The sequence below is a fragment of the Helicoverpa armigera genome, chromosome 29 (assembly GCF_030705265.1).
Source record: "Helicoverpa armigera isolate CAAS_96S chromosome 29, ASM3070526v1, whole genome shotgun sequence".
Lineage (NCBI taxonomy): Eukaryota > Metazoa > Arthropoda > Insecta > Lepidoptera > Noctuidae > Helicoverpa > Helicoverpa armigera.
This window is the reverse complement of record NC_087148.1, coordinates 5,743,580-5,765,005: the sequence shown is the minus strand read 5'-3', so window position 1 is coordinate 5,765,005 and position 21,426 is coordinate 5,743,580. Positions and strand designations below refer to the sequence as shown.

Below are 21,426 nucleotides of genomic sequence, written 5' to 3'. Positions count from 1 at the left end.
TCTTAGAGTGAAAACATTGGAAATGTAATTTTTGCTAAATAATATTAGGTATCGTTTTTAGCTCGGAAACGTCAAAATTGCATCCTGAAATTCTGTAATTTCTTCCTGAAAAGTTAAGCTTTTTACACGCTGAGAAGGTATTTAGTCTAAGGCGTCATTAGAGAAGTGTATATCCTTTTCAATGCATCTAGTAACAAGGGAAAAATGATGATTTACTTAGACTAAAGGTTTGAGAATCTACGGAATTTCTATTAACCAAATATCAAACCGTTAATCCTAGGTGAAAAGGGATCAACTTCTCTATATGTAAAAGACTCTATTCCCCACGGTTCCACTTGAACCCCCATGTAACTACTTCCAGCATCTAGGCAAGAACAAGCCTATGTCTTTTTTCAGGTTGTAGGCTATTCTAAATCGGTTCAGTTGTTCTGAGAGAAGTTGATGAGATGAAGAGTTAAGTGAGAAAACGCGAGAGACAGACAGTGTAAAGTATTTAGGTATAATATTAAAGGATTGGTTTGTTAACCTCTCAACATAATGACAGTGGATATGAAAGCAATAATTAGGTACCTATTACATAGTTAGATCAGTTCATCGCTTTCTAGCGTTGGACATGATGTTTTCAGGCGGCTATGAATTTTTTGAAAAAGGGCCACAGCGAATATTGCCAAAGTCAACGATATACTCAAGAAGAGAAGGTAGAAGAAAGACAAAATTATATGTTTTCTCATCGTCAAAAATATATAAAAAAAACGCAATACCTAAACATTATAGTCCTATGACTTTTTCCTTCCATAGCAACCTGAGACTAGAGAAGATAGAACTCTAAGTTAGTCAATACAAATCCTTGTTTAGAATGTCTGAAAGACTGAGATCTCTTCCAAAATGTCTCCAGATCCATTTCTATATGGTGCACTGTATGTAATGCTTTGTAGGTGGATGGGTGATCATCTATGTCATGTGGAACACTGGAACATTTAGGTTAGACTGGAAGACGATCCCATCTGAATTGGGAAAAGGCCAGGCAGGTCATGGACTAGAGTTTATATCCAACGAAGTATTTGAGAGAGACGGGTCTTCCCTAAAGTCCAGTATCAGAGAAGACCGTCTCATATACCTTATTCTTCCAGTACCTTACACGAGAATGGGAACCAAATTTCCAAAAAAAATTGAAAAGAACAAGGAAAAGTATAGGTACTCAGTATGAAATAATATTTTGAATTGGGACAGTAAAACGGCTGATCATGTGACAAAATGTCTCCCTAAGATTTTCTACCGCTACCCAAAGTCCGTCACAAATATTAGTAAGTATACCTTCTATTATTAGGCCAAATTAACAGTGTCAAAGTTTACATTAAAAGACCCTTGCCACTGTCAAAATGGTCTCTATGCAGGAAAGTACAAAAATAGTAAGTTTGTGTATCTTCCAATATCAGCACAATATGGTATGGTTCTAAAACAAAAATAGTAAAAACACTTTAGAGAAATTATTGATCCTGTCACATAATTTTAAAATACGTACCTAAATTGAAAAAATAGAAATTAAAATCGCTATAAAATGAGGTGTATTTTAAAATAAAATTAATAAAATAATTTAATACTAAAATATGATGGATACTGGATTATAGTTTTTAAAGTAACATTATATTAAATATTAATATTTGAAATTAATATGTAGGTTTATATATTTTATGATGAACATTATTTTAACTTATAGAATATCACAGTTTGTAAGTAAAAAATATACATTATTTGTATATTTTTTATATAAGTAACTTTAAAATAGTATAAGTTTCATTTAAATAGTTTTAATAGTTTGTAAATTATAATAAAAAATGGGCACATACGGTTTAACAACATTGCAAATGGCAATTTTAGTTTTGGATATTGAAATATCATATTGATGATTGAAAATTCAGTTGATACTTAGGTTCACTGTAGACCAAAAACATGACTGATTTTAGATACGTACGTATTTGTTAATTCAGTTTTAAAGAATATTTAGGAATTCAGTTAAGTATTAGATATTGAATTTAGAAAAAATAATTTAGATTTCTTTTAAATCCTTTTCGATATAAGTACCTTCTTAGGTTTTCTAAAATAAGTTTCTCTGAATTCCGCCATTCCCATGGAACTATTTCCCGCATATGGACAAAAAATGCTAAAATTATTAGCCTCATTAGACTCTACCTAGTATATTTGTGTACCAATTACATTGACATCGTTTCAGTAGTTTTGGCTCTAAATCGTGACAGACAGTCAGAGTTACTTTCGCATTTTATATATAAAGTAAGGGCTGACATCATCTGAAAGCATGTGACACTATTTCACGAGCCTACTAATAACCTCTTTTAACCATTAAAATCAACTAGAAAGCATAAAACATTGGAACAATATTCATCATCATCTACCGAGCATTTTCCCAACTATGTTGGAGTCGGCTTCCAGTCTAACCGGATGCAGCTGAGTACCAGTGTGTCACAAGGAGCGACTGCCTATCTGACCTCTTCAACCCAGTTACCCGGGCAACCCCTTTAAAAACGAGACGAATTGGATTTGAAATGGTGGATTGGAAAAATATTACGGTCAGGTATAAATGATCAGGTAAAACTTCATAGAAATAGTTTCAATATTGAGGTTTGGATACAGATACCTACATACTTATAACTTTTCAATACCTATGTAGGTATAGGTATATTTAAGTACCTATAAATAAATATAACCAGGTAACATGCGCTTGAAAACAAAAAAAATATACATTCGTCAATACCTCCTTCTTTTTGATTCTGAAACCCCTTTGCCTGTGGGCTTAAGTGATACTTATTATAGCAAAATTAAGGTAAAAAGATACACACTATTTTTCTTGGGTTTAAGTACTTATGTCGTAGGTTCTTAATTTTCCTTATAGCATGATCCTCGTTCCTTCGTACTACATGCCCATATCATGATAGCCGGTTTAAACATAGCTTTTCCATATTGCTTTTTAGGTACTTTAGAAATAGGTACCTACCTACTTATAAACTTAAATTTCGTCAGAGTTTTAAAAACACTACACATGGAAGACTTATAGGTGGTTAAATAAAATGTAGTAAAATTGTTGTGTAAGTTCATTTAGAGCTTCTACAAAACCTATGTTGCAAATCACAAGCATTTTTAAAAGTCAAGAACAACATAATAACTAATTGGTAAAATATAGGTATCATGAAATCCTTTTTATTCTGTTAACTCTTAATTAAGGCATAAACATATAAAGGTTTCAAAGCTGATATGAAAATAGTAAAGATGCAGTCTACAAGACTGCAGTCTATAAGACTGCATCTAAAAAGCCTAAAATCTAAAAAGCCCGGTTATTCTACTCAGTATCTAATTGTAATTTGTTTGGTCAAACTGCGATATGAGTTAATTCGCCAAACCAAATCTAATGCTCCTAGGTTTTACGAAAACTATCTTGTGATAACACAAAAAACACGTTAACTATGACTTTAATAAGTGTTTTCTGAAGAATAAGTAGTCAAACTTAGGATTGCTACAACTTCAAAGTTTGCCTATAACGTTTACCGGTAATCGGTAAAAGAAACAAAAGTTGTGAATCTGTTCGTGGAACGTACAACGCCATCTAGCGTTGAGTAGAAATATTAAACCAGACTACTAACGCTATCTTTTGATAAGTGGCTGTATCAACAAGACATACTGCACGCCATGTATGTACATTTCATTTTATTGTGACTCAGCTGAAATTAAATGTACTGTTGGCATGAAATTTAAACAAATTAATAGCCTAACTAATACTGAAAATATAATTATAAATCATTTTTCCAAAAACCATCAGCTGGTGTTGAGTCATGCATAAAAAACTGAAAAATATTACTACTTTTTGTAATAGCAACACTAAATCTCACCATCACAGGTTTATAATCCTTCAAGTAAATCTAAAATATGCTTTATTGTATAGCATAAAGGATTAAAATTGCACGAAAAATAAAGTTAGTAAGACATTTTATCGTTTGAGTAGGAAGTGGCATAAAAATAGGATTGCCAACAATCTTAATGACGTCACGGCATAGCCATCGGAGTCATGGAGCCAGCCTTCTAAAATTACATAGGAGCACAAGAAAATATATTTTTCCGACATATACGCTCCATTTAAATACAATTAAATATACAGAAGTGTCGATAAAAGTGTACGACGCGAGTGTTAAATGAAATAATTATTGTAAACACGACTGTCGAAGTTAAAACCGTGTATATCGTTTCTAAGTTACCGGAGATTTTTTTTATATTTTGTGAGTATCTAATGTATTTTCCACACGAAAACTGGTTATTAACGATCGATATTTACGTTATGCCGTACCAAACACGTGATGTAACGTGGTTAAATGGATTAAATTTGTGTTTTATTCAGCATAGGCTGTGTCATGCTATGTCGCTAAAAATAATACTGGAATGTATTTTTGGAATTATATTTGGCGATTTTGCGAGTGCGGGGCGGTGAAGACGTGTGAAAGTTTGTAATTACGCTGCAAAAAAGCTTTTTAACTAGTGGCCTTGATATATTAAATCAATTTTATATGCAGTGGTATCAGGTTACGCGTTTTTCAACGGTAAGGTGACGTTTTTTTAGTGTTAAAAATGTTTAAGAATGTTATGTACTGTCTTTCGTGTTGGGAATGTCCATGAACGTTTTAATTGGATCAATTCTTAGTGTATGACCTTGAGTAAAATACGCATCGAGCTAACCAGTGTTTTACTTCGAACACGACAATATTTTTTAACATACCTTCTTCGTGTTACCAGTTGCGAAATAAAATGCCTTACTAGAATATTGGACCAAAGAGTTTTGATTGAAAAGTTTTTATGCACCAAAATTCTTGCATATTGCACTGGCAGAAAAACTGTCTACCTTTCACTTTCTGGTACTTACCTTACTTGTCTGAAAATTTAATTTGACGCGCTCACAGTACTATTTAAGTAATTTTTTGCATCCTAAAGCTGAAAACTAACTCATACTTACCACAAAAAATTGTCCAACTTTATTAAAATTTAGAATTAATCTCCCTAAATTAGGGGTAAAATTACCACTGGCAACATTTTCCAATGTTATTGTGCTTATCAAGTACATCACCTATTGTACAGACAAATAATAAAACTACATTTTATAGGTCATTGAAGATGCACAAGAGTTTGCTATGTAAACAGTATGTAGATGTTATCTTTATGACAAAAGCGACTAGGAAAATGATAAAAAAAAAACTGTAAAAAATGTACTTTGCAAGATTTTAATCTAATACAAATATAATAAGCTAGCTATATTCCTCTGTATCACCCACATCCCAGAGGAATTTCTTCTAATACCCCCATAAAATATAGCTCTATGTTACTCGGGAATAGTGTAGCTTTCCAAACAGAGGAATAATTTGTCAATTGGCTGAGTAGTTTTCCAGTTATTCCTTTCAATCATACACAGAAATAAAAACCTTTAGTCTTTATGAAATAGTGAAAACTACCTGCTTCTCCCTAGATCCTTTTAGGAAACTCCCTATATCTCTAGGGTAAACAGGTCCTAAATGTCCAGAGTTAGTTATGGTGCAATTCAGCTTAAGCAAAACAAACCTCTTTTTATTGATAGAACCAGGTATTAAAGACTTCTGGGATTTTGATCCAATTCTGCATAAACTTATTTAGTTTAAATACTTTCTCATAATACATACTGTTAGCAATATCAAAATTTAGAGCCACAAAATTCGTCTCAATATGTTCAGTTTGCAGTGAAAGTGTTATACAATTACTTTCACATTTATAATAAAAGCAAAGAAATTAGAATTTATCAATAAAATAGGGTCATTTCGCCTGTTCGCGACCATCGCCCAGTTCGCGTCCATTTTGCCGATCTCCTTTAAAAAAACTTCGAAAACAAGATAATTAACACACCAATCAAACGAAAGATCATTACCGCTAATACGTTAATGTATAAGAGGCACGCACAGATAGACAAAAGTTCTGTGCGTCCAACCAACCCTTTTAGAAAAAATAATTAGTCTAGGCTCTTCAACAAGAAAGCGCAAACACGTTGAATTTTAGATAAAAATTAGTGTGCAGCGGCGTGTTTGATGGTAAGTTTTATATTGTTTTATGTGAATTTTAGGATAGATAGCTATTTCTACAGTTTAATGATGAATAAAGGTATAATGTTTTTTATGAATTTGGTAATGTTTTTTATATTTAACGAATAAAATAAGGTGGACGCGAATTACTACATCGAATTTTACAAAACTTCCACTTTGCGTCCACAATGGACGCGAACTAAAACTATCCTCTATACTAATAAACCAAATTGCGTCCACTGTTTTCGTTAAATACTTGCTTATAAAAAATAATTAAAACATGGGTACTGTTTAATATAGTAAGATTAAACAGTAAATTTTTTATTTTTTTTTTGTTATTTTAAATTAAAAATCAACATTATCATCATTTAAAATTCACTTTAAAAAAATAAAAATATTTTTTCTCAACATTGGTTTAAGTAACTTAAAATTAGGCAATTAATTTTGCAACTTGAAAAATAAACAGTAATCAGTTCTGTTAATTTTACCCTAAAATCACAGGGAAAGACCCGCGTTGATTATAGTAAGTTTTTGGCCATATTAAATTAACAAAACAATATAACAATTTTGTCTAAACATACCTACAACTAAAAGAATTGTTGAGTCAATAAATTATCAGACAAGGCATATTCTTTGAATATTTTTTTTATCGATTTATTCTTCTCTCGAATATCATTTAATGCTTTCTTTAAGTCTTTTTCTGTGTATGTTGTCTTTTCCTTCTTTTTTCCTGTATCCGAAGAACTTATCTTAAATGAAATTACTTAATATATTAAGATTAAACAGTACATTTTTTTTATTAAGATATATACGTGGTTATAATTAAATTATATTTTTTTTATGAAGATATATACGTGGTTCTAATTAAATTATAATTTTTCTATTTTTTTATTAAGATATATATATATATATATATATACGTGGTTATAATTAAATTATAATTAAATATTTAAATTATAATTATAATTTAATTATAACCACGTATATATCTTAATAAAAAAAATTACTGTTTAATCTTATTTTAAGTTACTTAAACCAATGTTGAGAAGAATTATTTTTATTTTTTAAAGTGAATTTTAAATGATGATAATGTTGACTTTTAATAATTAAGTTTATTGTTAAATAAAGAAATTGATCTAATACAATCTTTCTTTATTAATTCTTAAAAAAATCACCCCTATATTCCTTTTCTAAGCTACTGGACGCGAACTGGACCATGGGTGGACGCGAATTGGATTTTGTGGACGCAAACTGGGTAAAACGCCTAATTTTGAGGTTTATCGATTTAAATAGAAAACGTAAGATATTTCTAATACAACTGAAAGTTAATCTTAAAATAGAGTATATAAGGAATACATTACACAAATTTGACATGGAAATGAGTGCTGGAGCATTTTTATTATCGCCGTCAAACTTGCCAACTGCACTAAATGGTCGCCAACAGGCGAAATGACCCTAACTCTGTTTAGCTTCCATCTGCAATTTCACCCACTTGCCTTGTACTACCGTATAAAAAGTAGCTTATAGCCTTACTTGATAAATAGCATATCTGACACTGATTGAATACAAGAAAACTATTCAGCTATAAGCTTATAGTAGTTTATTTGAGAATCTAGCTTCTTCCCTATACCCAGATAAAATATAGCCTACTAGCTTCCGCCAGCGGCTTCGCCCGCGTGGTGTGTTGATAAAAAGTAGCCTATGTGTTAATCCAGGGTATCACCTATCTACATACCAAATTTCAATCAAATCGGTCCAGCCGTTTTTGCGTGATTGAATAACAAACATACATCCATACATTCTCACAAACATTCACATAATATAAGTAGGATATAAGTAGGATGTTACCCAGGGATAGTGGAGCTTCTCATCAGTAAAAGACTTTTTAAATTGTTTCAATAGTAAGGAGCCTTTTGTATTAACAAACAAACAAAAAAAAATATTGTTCTCTTGTATAGATAATATTACTCAATTCAGGGAAAGAATTACATATCTATTGTTTTATCAACATAGATATTGTATCTGGTTGCCATAGTGACCAATATAAACAATATAGATTTGTTGTCATTGTATTGATATAATTACCTAAGTATTGTTGATTTGAAATTGTACTACAAAGATATTAGAAAAACGAGGAAAAGGTATATTTTTCTTTCTTATTAACAGAAATACAGTTTGCTCAATATAAGCTATGCTCTACCAAAGATTTGCCCATGAATCCCCAAATAAATTGATCAGTGTATTGTCTCACATTTTTTTTAATTAGATAATATTCTTTCTCGAATATTTAGTTCTATTTTCCGCCAACTTTTTCACCCACTTCCTGAGGGAACTACTTTCTACCCTACTTTTTTTTTAGGAAAAAAATGGCTCCTATCTCATTGCCAAGTTTCATCAAAATCCATTTAGCAGTTTTTGCGTGAAAGACAAACAAGCATATAACAGTAGGATACGGTTTGATTCCTGATTGAAGCAATGTCTTATCAAGCATTTTAATATAATGTAGCTTATTATTCATCTTTGAGTTTGCATTTCTCTCTTTTTTTCATACAAGGATTGAGACATATAATACAAGGAATTTTCAAAATAAGTATTTTTTCGCAATTTTGCATGAAACAGTCAGTCATATAATAAAATGTTGAGCCTACCTTTAATTTAAGAGCATACACTAACTGTTGTTTTCACTGCTTAATAAATAAATAAAATAAAATCAGCCCTCTCTAGTACTAGCATAGAAGTGTACATGTAAAATTTTCTGTATATAATATTTACAATATTCTTCAAGGCAAGGCGCAATAATTAATGACTATTTGTTGGCAAACTGAGCCCATTGTGGTGTGTCTACGCTTACTATTCAACTGTGGTTAATGTCCTCATTCTAGACTTTGGTATGAGGCGTTTTCATCTGATTTTATAAAAAATATTTTCACAAGAAAATATAACCGACTTCAATAATATTACTAAAACCTCGTAAGTCTGCTAATCGGTAAAGCCAAATGTAAGATAATTGCGCACAAATATAGGTACCTACATACAGGTCAAACTAAGAACCTCATCTTTCTTTAAGTTGGGTAAATATACTAGCTGTTTCTAGCGGTTTCATCCTCGTCATGTAGAAACTACTTTCTGTTTGGTGCTTTTGTAAACATACCTGTGGTTTGGTTAAAAATTCGTCATACCTATCATCTGGACACCAACAACGGAAGAATTTTTCAAATCGGTTCTGCTAATTGATCTGCGAAGGTTTTTAAAAGGACATTTGTGTCATACTTTCTTTCTTATATCTGACAATATAATTCTTTGTTACAGAAACCAAAGCCAAAAAGCACTTGAGTCAAGCGAAAAAAAGCAAAACATGCAAAGAAAACGACCGCCGTCCAGAATTAAAGTTAGCCTAGTGTAAGACAAGCGTACGTTAAGGATATGTGTTAGACTGTCACAGACAAACATACAAAATGCCTGTGGTATCTCCCTCTCGATACAATACCACTTCATCGAGCCTCTCTGGCTCGTACCGGTCCACTTTGACTTCTTCAAGCTCAGAGAAACCTTACTACAGGTCTACAAGTGGAAATTATGACACTATACGCAGCTATGAGAGGTCAGAATATAGGTCCAGATTCTCTGACATTGATGGCAACAGAGAAAGAAAGACTATCTCTGAACGCACCCGAACATCTAGAGCACCGAGCATCGCTGACTCTGACAGTGGCATCTCTAGCAGATACCGGTCTGACAGAAGTGAGTCAAGGTCCAGAGATATCTCTACAACCCGCAGTGAGAGTAGCAAGACCTCCAGTGATCCTCTACCGAGGAGTCGGAGACCTATTCTGACTTCTACTGAGTTGGCTATGTCACATGCGGAGTGGTATAATAAGTATTCACCAGCAAATTATATACCGTTGACACAAAGGATACAACAGCAACAGCAGAATCAGAATTATGCAGAAATTTCAAGGTCAAAGTCAATTTCAAATGATATTGGAAGGCCTCCGGCTGCAGACCCTACGAGGCTTGCAAGGAAAGCAAGGAATTCAGCTGCCACCATATCAGAGGTAATTTTTCAGAATTTGTACTATTTCAATGTAATATATTTCTTTTTCTTTTATTTTCTAAGTAATTTTTTGATTTTGAGTGTCTGCGAAATTTCAAAAAATATATTATTTTGGTTTTATCCAGTGAGCACTTTGTAGGTAGTAAAAGTCTATCATTCGATTTTTGTTCAAGGTTGGTTTTAGATTTTTTGCTAGAATCAAAACAAAATCTAGGTCTAGGTGGAATCAGAGAGCTGATAACATAAAAATATTACGCTAATTTATTTTTTTTGTAATTAGCAATCGTGAATCTTGTCTGGATCTCAAAAATAAGAAACAATCACAAAATGAACCCAAACACAAGAATATTTTTAGAGTCATTAAAAAGTATTAGAAAAAACTAGATAGTTAAATTAAATAATAAAAAAATGAACAAAATATTATTCACTCTTTAATACCAGTTAAAAAGACATTCCAAGCACATAACTACTAAATAAAAAATGCAAAAATATTCCAAATACATAGGATTTGACCTTGACCCCGAAACTGTTTAGCTATGAGTCAGACATCTTAAATAATATATCGTGTATCACTTACGCCATAGCCAACTGAAGTGGTGTTTTATTCATTATTAATTAAAAACTACAATATTTATTTTCATGTAATTTTTTTAAAATAAGGAGAACAACAAAAAAAATTGGTCGAATTATTGTAAGATACACGAAAAATACAGAAACAGCTTTATTCAATTAGAAAAATTAAAATTGATAGAATGAATCCATATTATTTACAGAATAATATTAAAAAAAAAGAAAAAAAAATAATAAAATGAAAATAGATAAAACGAAATATAAACAAAACCATTTTCAATAAACTGACATTAAAAAAGTATCACACATACACTACATTTAAGTACACAAGTATTAATTTTAAATCTAAGGAAACAAATTAATATTTATTACACTACACTATTACACACACTTATACTATACAATACACTACACAAATACAAATTAACTATACAAACCTGTAGCTTGAGAGAGTGACAATATCAAAAATAATCCTTTTGAACGACTTCCCAAAAAAGAGTTTCTCAAATCGACCGTATTTTGACACGTCTTTAAAATTCGGTGGCAAAATAAATGCAGTGACAACCTCTAGACTTCTAGTAACTCCAAATATTTTCCTCTACAAAATTGCCCTACCAGATTTCTTTGGCTTTTTTGTGTTAAGGTTGCCTAAATATATATTTACTCACGGCCATAGGCATTAGATACTGACTGACTGACAGACAGAAAGCCTGTCTCGATTCATGAACGCACAGCTTAAACCTGGCTTTACAAGCATATTTTTAAGTCTCTGCTAGCACGCAAGATGCAAGGAATAGTCAAATATAACAAAACCAAGATGATTTCTAAGAATTTAGCCTTCAAACGTGTTAATAGATATTTCAATAAAAGTCTACAAGTTGTAAGTTTTTGGCATTCGTTGAAAATGTACATCAGTGCTGTGTTAGTTAAAAAAATATATTTAGTAAGTTTTCATATATCTTCTTACTGCGGTTTCACCCGTAACTCTCAGGCACTACTGCCCGTACCGGGATAAAATATAGCCTATGTTACTCGGGAAGAGTGTAGCTTTCCAACACTGGAAGAATTTTTCAAATCTGTTCATTAGTTTTGATGCCTTTAAGGTACAAACAAACAAAAAAATATTAATTTCACCCGTATGTTGGTATCTGTACAGAATGTACATACTACCAACAAAAATACATCTTACTCTTTTCCTCTTATACGTTCGTTTGTAAGTGTAAAAGAGATAGGTATTGTAGTCACGCTCTCATACTACAGGTTTATGTTTGTGTTTTCTGTCACACAGTCAGAAGGCATGCAAAAGTTTTTTTTTTTCATAAAAAGCCTTTTAAATAACATATTGGCTGAGATTTTTCTTCATTTCTCTTTAAACGAAGGTAGGTGAAAAATATCATTTGTTTTCCTAAAACTAAGTAAAAAACAGAGTCTGGCATTTCATAAAAGTATTAAAAATAATAATTGCATTCCATAATGTTTTATATTTTTTAATAATAATACATAATCATCTCATGTCCAAAAATTTTATTGAAAAATTGAGTTAAAGAAACTTAAGTAGTTTTTCTACTCCACATTTCATTCAAACCCATCAAAATGAGATCACATAACTTCGTCAAAAATCGAAGTCTATATCATCTATCAAAATTACCAAAAACCATACACAACTGGTTATTAAGTTTCAGCCGAACCCAATATTGTATCTATCTGTGGTTTTCGCTTGCTAAAGATAGGAATTTGCGTTAGTTGTAAAAGCTATGGCAAAGTCCTATCTTTAGTAATCAAATCAATAGATAGATAGATTATTGGGACCGGCTACTGTGTAAGATTTCGCAGGCACACAAATTGTGTGCGCGTGTGAATGTGTGTGTACGTTAACATCGCACTAAGTAAAGAGCCATTCAATTGACAGCTTCAAAAAACAGTAGTAGTTGCACCGATTGAAAGGTTAAACTTCAGCTACCTTTCAAAACGTGTCAAGTAGTAACATAGATGCAAGTTTGCTTGTAATACCATCACACGTGTAACATTTGTGCTACATACCATTTCATATTTAAATCACGAGGTACCATGAATGATACACTCGGTATTACAGCAAAGCATGATATAAATGTTGGACTAACACACACTTGTCACATGTCGCATTTTTACATCACAAGATCAAAAAGTAAGCGTAATATTTGAAAACCAGAGACCAGAACGAAGATCGTATAAGGAAACCTCGCCGGTTTACAAGAGAGGGATGCTAAACGGTGTTAAGGATACGAATGGCAACGAAGTGCCTCCAGTCTCGGAGATCAGAAAGAGATTCGATCAAAAGATGACTGTTACGAAACTGCCCGCGAACGACTCGCGGTACACCGAACAATATCTAAACCAACTGAAGGATTGCGAGAACGGCACGGTAGGGTATACTAAGCTCGTCCCGAAAGACGACAAGCCGGTACCAGTCCATTTGCCTCACGAAAAGAACGGTTTGCAACGCTGGGAAGTAGGTTCATCCAGCTCTCGATCTAACTCAAACTCAGATCTGTCACTAAGTAAGACGATATCCGAGCCAGTTTGCCTAGCCAAACCAATACACGATAGAAATAGTTCCATGTCCACTTCTTTAACTTCAAAACTGCCTTCCGACCGTCTAGCCAGCATTAAAAGCCAGCTAGACCCAAACAATCCTATAGGCAAGATTCTAGAAAAATCCACCGTCATACAAGTAGAGAATGGCGATTTGGATTATAAGAAACATGACGGAAATAAAATTAAAGATATAAAGAGCGATATAGAGAAACAGACGAAAGCGCCAAAACACACATCTAACTTCGCTTCTTACATACAGATATCACAACCAGTTTCATCCGGAACTACGCCCAAAAAACAAGTAGAATTAAACCACATTAATAACGAAGATGCAACTAAAAATGATATTAAATCTGAACCTAGGAAAGCGAGAGCTAATCTTAAGTACATAGATTCGGAAGAAGATAGGATACTGTTGGAAAATGATATTGAATCTCCTAGTGGTACCGGTTTTGAGAACAAGACTTTTGAACATGAGAATTATTTGAAGAAAAGAACGGAAAAGAATGAGGAGGGTAAAGAACAAACGGAGGAAGCTAAATCTATGGAAACCAGTACTGAAAGCACGATTAGCGAGCCCAGTGATGATTTAAGTCCTGAAACTCCGTCTGCTAGAAGAAAAGTCTTGGATACAAAGGATTTTGAAGATTGTAAAGGGGTAAGTATTCATTTTGTTCGTTTCGTCGTGGCTGCTTCGATACTTTGAAACATAGATTTTATTTAAAATGGAGATGGAATCGAATTCAACTTTTTAAGGTTTCTTGATGTCATTACTAGCTTCTTATAAACTTAGATATACTAAGACTTTTATGGTAAAAATGTTTCTGAAATCGAAGCAGCCTCGAGCCTGCACCTCATTTATATTGGCTCTTATATTTGCACGTTTTTGAGTTTGTTCTCGTCTCAATTATTTTGAAAATTCGTGTGTGTTAGTTTTTAAGTTTTTTCTTGTGTCCTTTTCAGCTGCCGTAGGTTATTTTCTTGGAGTTACTTTTTACCGATTTGTTCTTCCAATAGTTTCTTCGGATTTTACTCGACTGTTAAGTTAAGGGTAGTTAAGTATGATTTACGTTATTTTCATCTGATTCAGGCGTTTGACCATTTTATCCTTAGCTGTCATTATGTCTCACAATGGAAGATATTTTTGTATTATGCAGAATATTTGTTCTGTCTTCGTCAGCATTGTGGTCTGCAGTTTTGGCACCCTTCACTAAAAGGTGACCTTAAGGTGAAAGCGATAAATTAGAGCGAATTCCATTTTAGCGAAAATTTTACAGTTTAATCTTGGATAGAAAGTGTATTATGCAACGGTGTTGATAATGCATTTATTTACTTAGAAATGTTTTTGTACAGACGTCATATAATTCTGATTATCTATTCCCGTTTTGTGACTTTCAACTTTTGACCCATGTGATCCCGAAATGTCTGATCATTTGTTTTTTCCACTAGATTTTTTCTGATGTCAGACAATCGTCTAATCTAAATCTTCGGCCACTGACACGCATCTGATTAAAGTATAATTTGTAGGGCTGTTGGTTCAACTACTGCATATAAACAAATTACTGAAATTACTCAACGCTTAATTTTTGGACTGGATTCGACTGGATTTTTGCTATACATTCTTAATAATCTATATGCTATTTACATATTTCATAAGCTTCTTCATGTTACTATTTTCCTGTTCTATGAAATCGCGTTTTCTAAGAATACGTGGAAAATAACCAATATGCGATTATAACGTAACAATAGGCAGTCGCTTCTTGTAAAGCACTGGTACTCAGCTGAATCCGGTTATACTGGAAGCCGACCCCAACATGGTTGGGAAAAAGGCTCGGAGGATGATGATGAGTCAGGAGGTTCCTCTCTATGGAGCCCTGACCACCATATTCCCGATGTCCGGTGGGACATAATTTTTTATAATCAATATTTAAAAAATGTAAATATATAATGTTTAATGAATGTAGAATATATATAAAAGAAATATGAGATCGTCAAGTTTTGAGCAATTAATACAAGTAGGGGAATTCAGAATCCAGCTTACCCCCCAGATGCTAAACCGAGTACCAGGAAGTCATAAACACCAACAGATAATTGTGTTCGTTTTAAAAACGCACACATAGACACGTCAGTACACGTAGGCGTTACGCACACAAATAAATGACCTCAATACAAATGCCAATGAACTGAGAGTTAGACACCTGTGGGGAGATGAACTTTTCTAGCGTCCAGAATTTTTGGGGGAATAGGAAAATATTTAGGCCAGATCTCCATGTTGAAATGACTAAGAACATCATCATCTAAGTAGCCTTTTCCCAGCTGTGTTGGGATCGGCTTCCAGCGTATATGGATCGGGCTGATCCTAAACACAGTTTTAAACGCCTGAACCAAGTTTCCAGGGTTCCACATGATACTCATTATCAGCCATCTATAAGCCTTTGCTGAGAAAGTTCAGTCTTGCATGTTGAGTGCCCACGTTTGAAACAGTCGTTGTACCATATTTCATCCAAAATTGGTCACGCCTGTTTAGTGTGTAGGCGTACGTTCTTAAACTCCCTGCAATAGGCTCACACAAGTTTTCTGACTTGTGTCTGAACTGTTCTTTCCTAGCTATGCTAATAAGGAATATTATCGACCAATTCTCACTAAAGACTCATCGCTTAAGTATGCCTCGCGAAGTACGCATGCTGCCAGCAAACATTTCGCATCAATATATTCAAGCGACAATAACTAGCGAACGACCCGACGTCCCCTTTCCGATACTAATTCCTCGCTAAAAATAAACAGCGCGAAATGTAACGTCTAGAAATAAAATAACGCGGGAAATAATCTCGCCAGACGACTGCCCTCACTTTTTCCACGCCACGTGTCAAGACGCCATCTTGACAAAAAGCGCGCTAAAACTTTGACGTTTACAAACTTAACCTCTTTTGTGTGCAAAACTTTTGCAAAGTCTATGGTTCGAAACTGGCCGGTTGTAATTTTGACTGACGCAGCGTTCCAAAACAGAAAAGTCTGTCAACTTTAGCATATGTCATTTGCGATTTTCGATACAACATTTTTTGCAATCATTTTTCTACCTATGTGATATTTTTAAATGTTAAATGTGATATCTTCGTTTTATCCGGTAAGAGGAGCTGGTTATTTATTTTGGTTTGTTGCACGCGATTTTTTGGGAGAAATGGCGGTTTCTACAGTTAATAGCGGTTGTTCAAACTATACCGACAGAATTGTGTTGCTGGGGAGTTTGTTGCGCCACTTCTTCCCAGCAAAAACACATACGAAGTGGTGAAGGGCGGGCGTTTTTGGGGGCTGTCTTTTATAAACTTGACATTCCAAAAGTGCTGTATTTCAGCCTACTTTGAATAAACTTAATTATTATTAAAAGGACAGTTTAAAAGTGTGTTCTTGCTTGATGTCCATTCACAGTGTATTGGCGATGCCCCTTGCACTGGCGCATGATGGGTGAAACTCCACATAGCTAAGAGTTGATGGCAGCGTGCCACAATCGTTATTCCTCGCTGTCTCGATAAAACCCACGTTGTATTGTAAAATTTCTACCAATAGCATTAATATGACTCAATTGGTTTAAAGGTTTGAAGTTTTAAATCTTTACTTTTTGAAGATCTGGGATCACAGCAAGAACACTTGATTAAAAAATATGAGTCTGGTGTAAAGTAGTACCTAGTTTTGACAGATTAAGGTATCGGTTTGAAGAGTGTAAGCTAATTAAGCTATGTTAAGATTGCAAAACATTTGAACGGTGCGGTTATTCTATTCACTTGTATAGTTTAACATGGCTTTTTCAGTACTGAGCATACAGAATTTTAATAGCACCTGCCTACATATTTTGACTAACCATGTCGTGATCATGTCGTTCCAAAATGAAGAGCAAAATTTTTGGCTATAAAGTGTTTTAGAAATTATTGAATTGGGTTTTGATTCTCAATCACGCTTCAACTTTTAAATTCAAATGTTGGCTCAAGAAAACTTACCGCATATTGTCAATGAATTCAGCCTAAAGCTAGTATCATAAACAAACAAATACTGAAACTCCGACCTCACCAGGTGAGGAGTAGTGACGTCATACTGACCTTGCCCGCTGACGTACATACCGACGTCATTGCTCCGCTCATGGAGAACGCATCACGCGTGCTGTGCGTTTCTATAAGTTAGCTATCTGTTGTTGTTTGGATAGATAGGTTATAGAATCTCTGATAGAGCCGACGTATGTAATCAATCCGCCTATTTATGGATTTTGAATACTGTACTTGTTTTTTTAAGTTTTTTACAAGGTTATAAGGTATATGGGGATTATTTGGGCTATCTTAAATATTAGCTTCTAACGGGTGATTTTTTAAGAGGTATAGGATTTGATTTTCAAAAAAAACACAAAAAAATTGAAAAAATTGATGAAATCTTTATTGGAATCGATAGAACGATCAATATAATTTAATGTTTGAAGATGATTTCATGCAAATGCTGCCGCGGCTCCGGTTTAGATAGCCCATTCGCAAGGCCCAATTTCGGCACACTCTCTCCAACATATCAGCCGGTATATTACGAATAAATGTTTCAATATTGGCTCCCAGTGCGTCAATCGTTGCTGGTTTATCCCTGTAGATATGAGCCTTAACATGGCTCCACAAGAAATAGTCCAAAGGCGTTAGATCACACGATCTAGGCGGCCAATTGACGGGCCCAAAACGTGAGATAAACTGTTCACCGAAGGCGGCTCTCAATTGGGCCATTGTTTCACGTGCCGTGTGGCATGTGGCACCGTCTTGTTGAAACCACATATCAGGCATGTCCAATTCTTCCATTTTGGGCAAAAAAAATCGCCAATCATCACACGGTAGCGCTCGCCATTCACAGTAACGTTTCGGCCATTATCGTCTTTGATAGTAAAATTCAATAATTTGCAGCCGTTGTTCGTTCGTAAATCGATTTATGGTTAAATTATAGACCAAACTGAACAAGTTTAACAATGACACAAGACACGATTCACGCGTGATCTGTCGAAAACAGTGTTGCCAAAAAGATACCAGCAAAAAAATCACCCTTTAGATTCTGCCAGTAGTTTCACCCGCTTCCAGTGGGAACTAGTTTTCGCACCCGGATAAAAAAGTAGCCTATGTGGTCTTCCACGATAAACGGGCTAACATTGAAATATTTTTTCGGACCAATAAATAGTTCCGGAGATTGATGCGTTCAAGCAAACGTTTTCGTCAGCTTTATAATATGTATTTAGTACCTACCTGTGTAGTGTAGTTATAGAAAAGTGATGACCGACTTAGAAAACGATTTACCTGAAAGCGTTTCCCTTAAATTCTATTTTCTTCATTGTGTATTTTAGGCAAAATTCGAAAATAACCAGTCTTAATATAGAAAATACTCAAAGATGATTTAAGGAGAAATTATTCATGTTTTCAAAATGGCATACCGTCATCGCTTACCGATATACTCAGAAACTTAGACCCACGCTCTCTGAAAATAGTGTGATGATAAAAGGAGCTGTTTTTCAGGAATTTTCTTTCAGACACTATGATCATGATAAATATAGCTTAACTTAGAAGTTGTAAGAAATAGAATTGATGACACCGTCTTTTGGTGGAAAACTGCATGAAAATACTTTCAGTAGTTTTTGACTTTATCGCATACAGATAAACCAAAATCGGTAGAAAAATTTATCAATACTAATATTGTTAAGCTGAAGAGTTTGTGATTTTGCTTGAATGTGTCATTGTCAGGAACTTCTTGGACGATTTGAAGAATTATTTTATTATTAGATAGGTACCCCATTTATTAAGGTAGGCTAGGCTACTCTTTATAACGTAGTTTCTACGGGCCGCGGGTGAAACCACTTTCCCGTATAATATGTAGGTACTGTTAGTAATAAATCCTTCACCATTCATTGATCATAGATATATATTAAAATATCCTACATATCAGATAGCAAAAATTCAGTGTCATTGAAATTTTTCAGATAACATAACACGTTTTCACGCGACTTTGCAAATTCGCGTCATATAGTTACAATGGCAAATATTACGTAACGTGATGGATTATAAAGATATATAAGATAAATATTACTTACCAGATAGATATCATATGATAAACTCATTGTATTATTAGTTTTGTAGTTACCACCGTAAACGTAAGACGTGACCAAATGGGCATAGAAACGCTCTGGTAATCTAAAATTTGTGACGAGACGGGAATGTGACGAGTTTCAAAACATATACAAATCTGGGACACAGAAAATACATATATATATAGTTAGTGATACGTTTGCCAGTTATTTCCGTATTACCAAAGTAAGAGGTCTGAAGGTCACGAAGTCATAAATACAGTGAAAACGACAGTCATGTCGAGTGTCGACGTTTTTGTAACTAAGTTCAAGGTTTTAAGTTATCGCTTCTCAAGTTATTGTGCTTATGTAAGACTTCACTTGAGTGAATTGTAGAAGTGTTGATTTATCGCGAAATTTCTTCTTTTGGACAGATATTTTTGTGAAATTTTTGGACTAATAAAATGTGTTTAAAAATAAACTGTGACGAGTAGGGCACACCTGCCAATGGACTGATAGATTTAACGAAAGTAAAATTGGGACGAAGTGTGACCGTTTTGAAGTTGGTAGGTCAGTGAACTGTGATGACGTCACAATGAGTGCTGTACTGACGATTCTGAGGGATATCGTGTATAGATGGGAGCTCACGAATTTGCTCTGGACTCAGATTATGTTGGTATGTTGTTCAGTTGTATTTTGGCGCCAAAATTAATTGATATCATGGTGAATTTAGTTAGTTACGCTTTCTTAAGAAATCGGTTAATTCAATTGTCTAAAGTGATGACCTGAAAACGGGGTTATTTTGTAACATTTTCCGTCACGTATAGAGTACACTTTTTCGCGCATCAGGATAAATCCGAAATTTTATTAGCTAAAAACATGGTATGGTATTACAAGATGTTACAATATGATGATGTATGAATGTAAAGCCTAAGTACACAAGTTTCCGAGGTTCCATTCATCTTTATACCGAATCTTATCTCAATTGGATCAACAGTTTATCTTGAAAGCGCTATAAACAAATCTTAATTATACATTTAAGGAATTTATGTTCCTTATATTCTTCCGCCATTGGTTTCATACACAACCCGTGATTAAATCCGCGCACCCGGTCAAAAAAGTAGACTATGTACCTCGATAAATGGGCTATCTAACATTAAAAAAAAAGTTTCTGAGATTAGCGCGTTCAATCAAACTCTTCAGCTTTGTATAATACTAGCCGTTTTCCAGCGGTTCCGCCCGCGTCCCGTGAGAGCTACTGCTCGTACCGGTATAAAATATAGCCTATGTTACTCGGGAAGAGTGTAGCTTTCCAACAGTGAAAGAATTTTTCAAATCGGTTCTGTAGTTTCGGAGCCTTTAGGGTGCTACTAACGACGTATCGATTTGAAAAATTCTTTCACTATTGGTAAGCCACACTCTTCTCGAGTAACATACGCTATATTTCTTAAAGAAACATACAAAAAAATCTTCTTTTTTACATAAGCATAGATTACCTATAGATACTAATTATTACCAGAACACAAAAGCTACGATCATAAAGCCTCTATAACACTGACATAGTTACCTTGATTTGTTCGTCCTTGACACACTTGTATCCTTAACGATGTGGCGTAGTGATCGAATCGGGTCGCTACTCCTAATTGTACCATATTGATGGAATATAGATGTGTAATTGGGTAGAGGAGTTTCAGACTGGCTTACATACGTGCGTAGCTTTTGTCCACTCGTATAGTTTTTGTTAAACTCAATGGGGCGTCTGGTATGTACCTAACTATCGCGCATGTCCTCATTGGCTCAATAGTCACCAAGCCGAACAGATGGTCCCGGGTGCGATTCCCGGTACGGTCAACATTTATGTGATGTGCATGCTTGTTGGCTGTAGTCTGGGAGTTATAGTAATTTGTCAGTTGTGTTAGCACCCATAACACAAGCTATATAAGTAGCTTACCATGGGGCAAACCGACTGTGTGTGTCGATATATTTATTTATATTTACCACTTGCACCATACGCTGATACCTAAAAATTGAAAAATGCTAGCGTTGAGTTGACTTAAAGT

General features: G+C 34.1%; 1 protein-coding gene across 2 annotated transcripts in view; it reads left to right on the top strand.

Annotated features, from left to right (window-relative positions):
- The first annotated feature begins 4,022 nt into the window (after nt 1–4,022).
- Nucleotides 4,023–21,426, top strand: part of LOC110377831 (uncharacterized) — a 29,849-nt gene continuing 12,445 nt past the window's right edge. Inside the window, exons 1-3 of one of the 2 annotated variants that reach the window (XM_064042698.1) lie at nt 4,023–4,283; nt 9,411–10,156; nt 12,914–13,957. In XM_064042698.1, the coding sequence (XP_063898768.1) occupies nt 9,557–10,156; nt 12,914–13,957 (1,644 nt within the window). In that variant the 5' untranslated portion in view covers nt 4,023–4,283; nt 9,411–9,556. Of the gene's footprint in view, nt 4,284–4,315; nt 4,602–9,410; nt 10,157–12,913; nt 13,958–21,426 lie in introns of those variants that run through there. The other variant, XM_064042699.1, reaches the window with a different exon arrangement.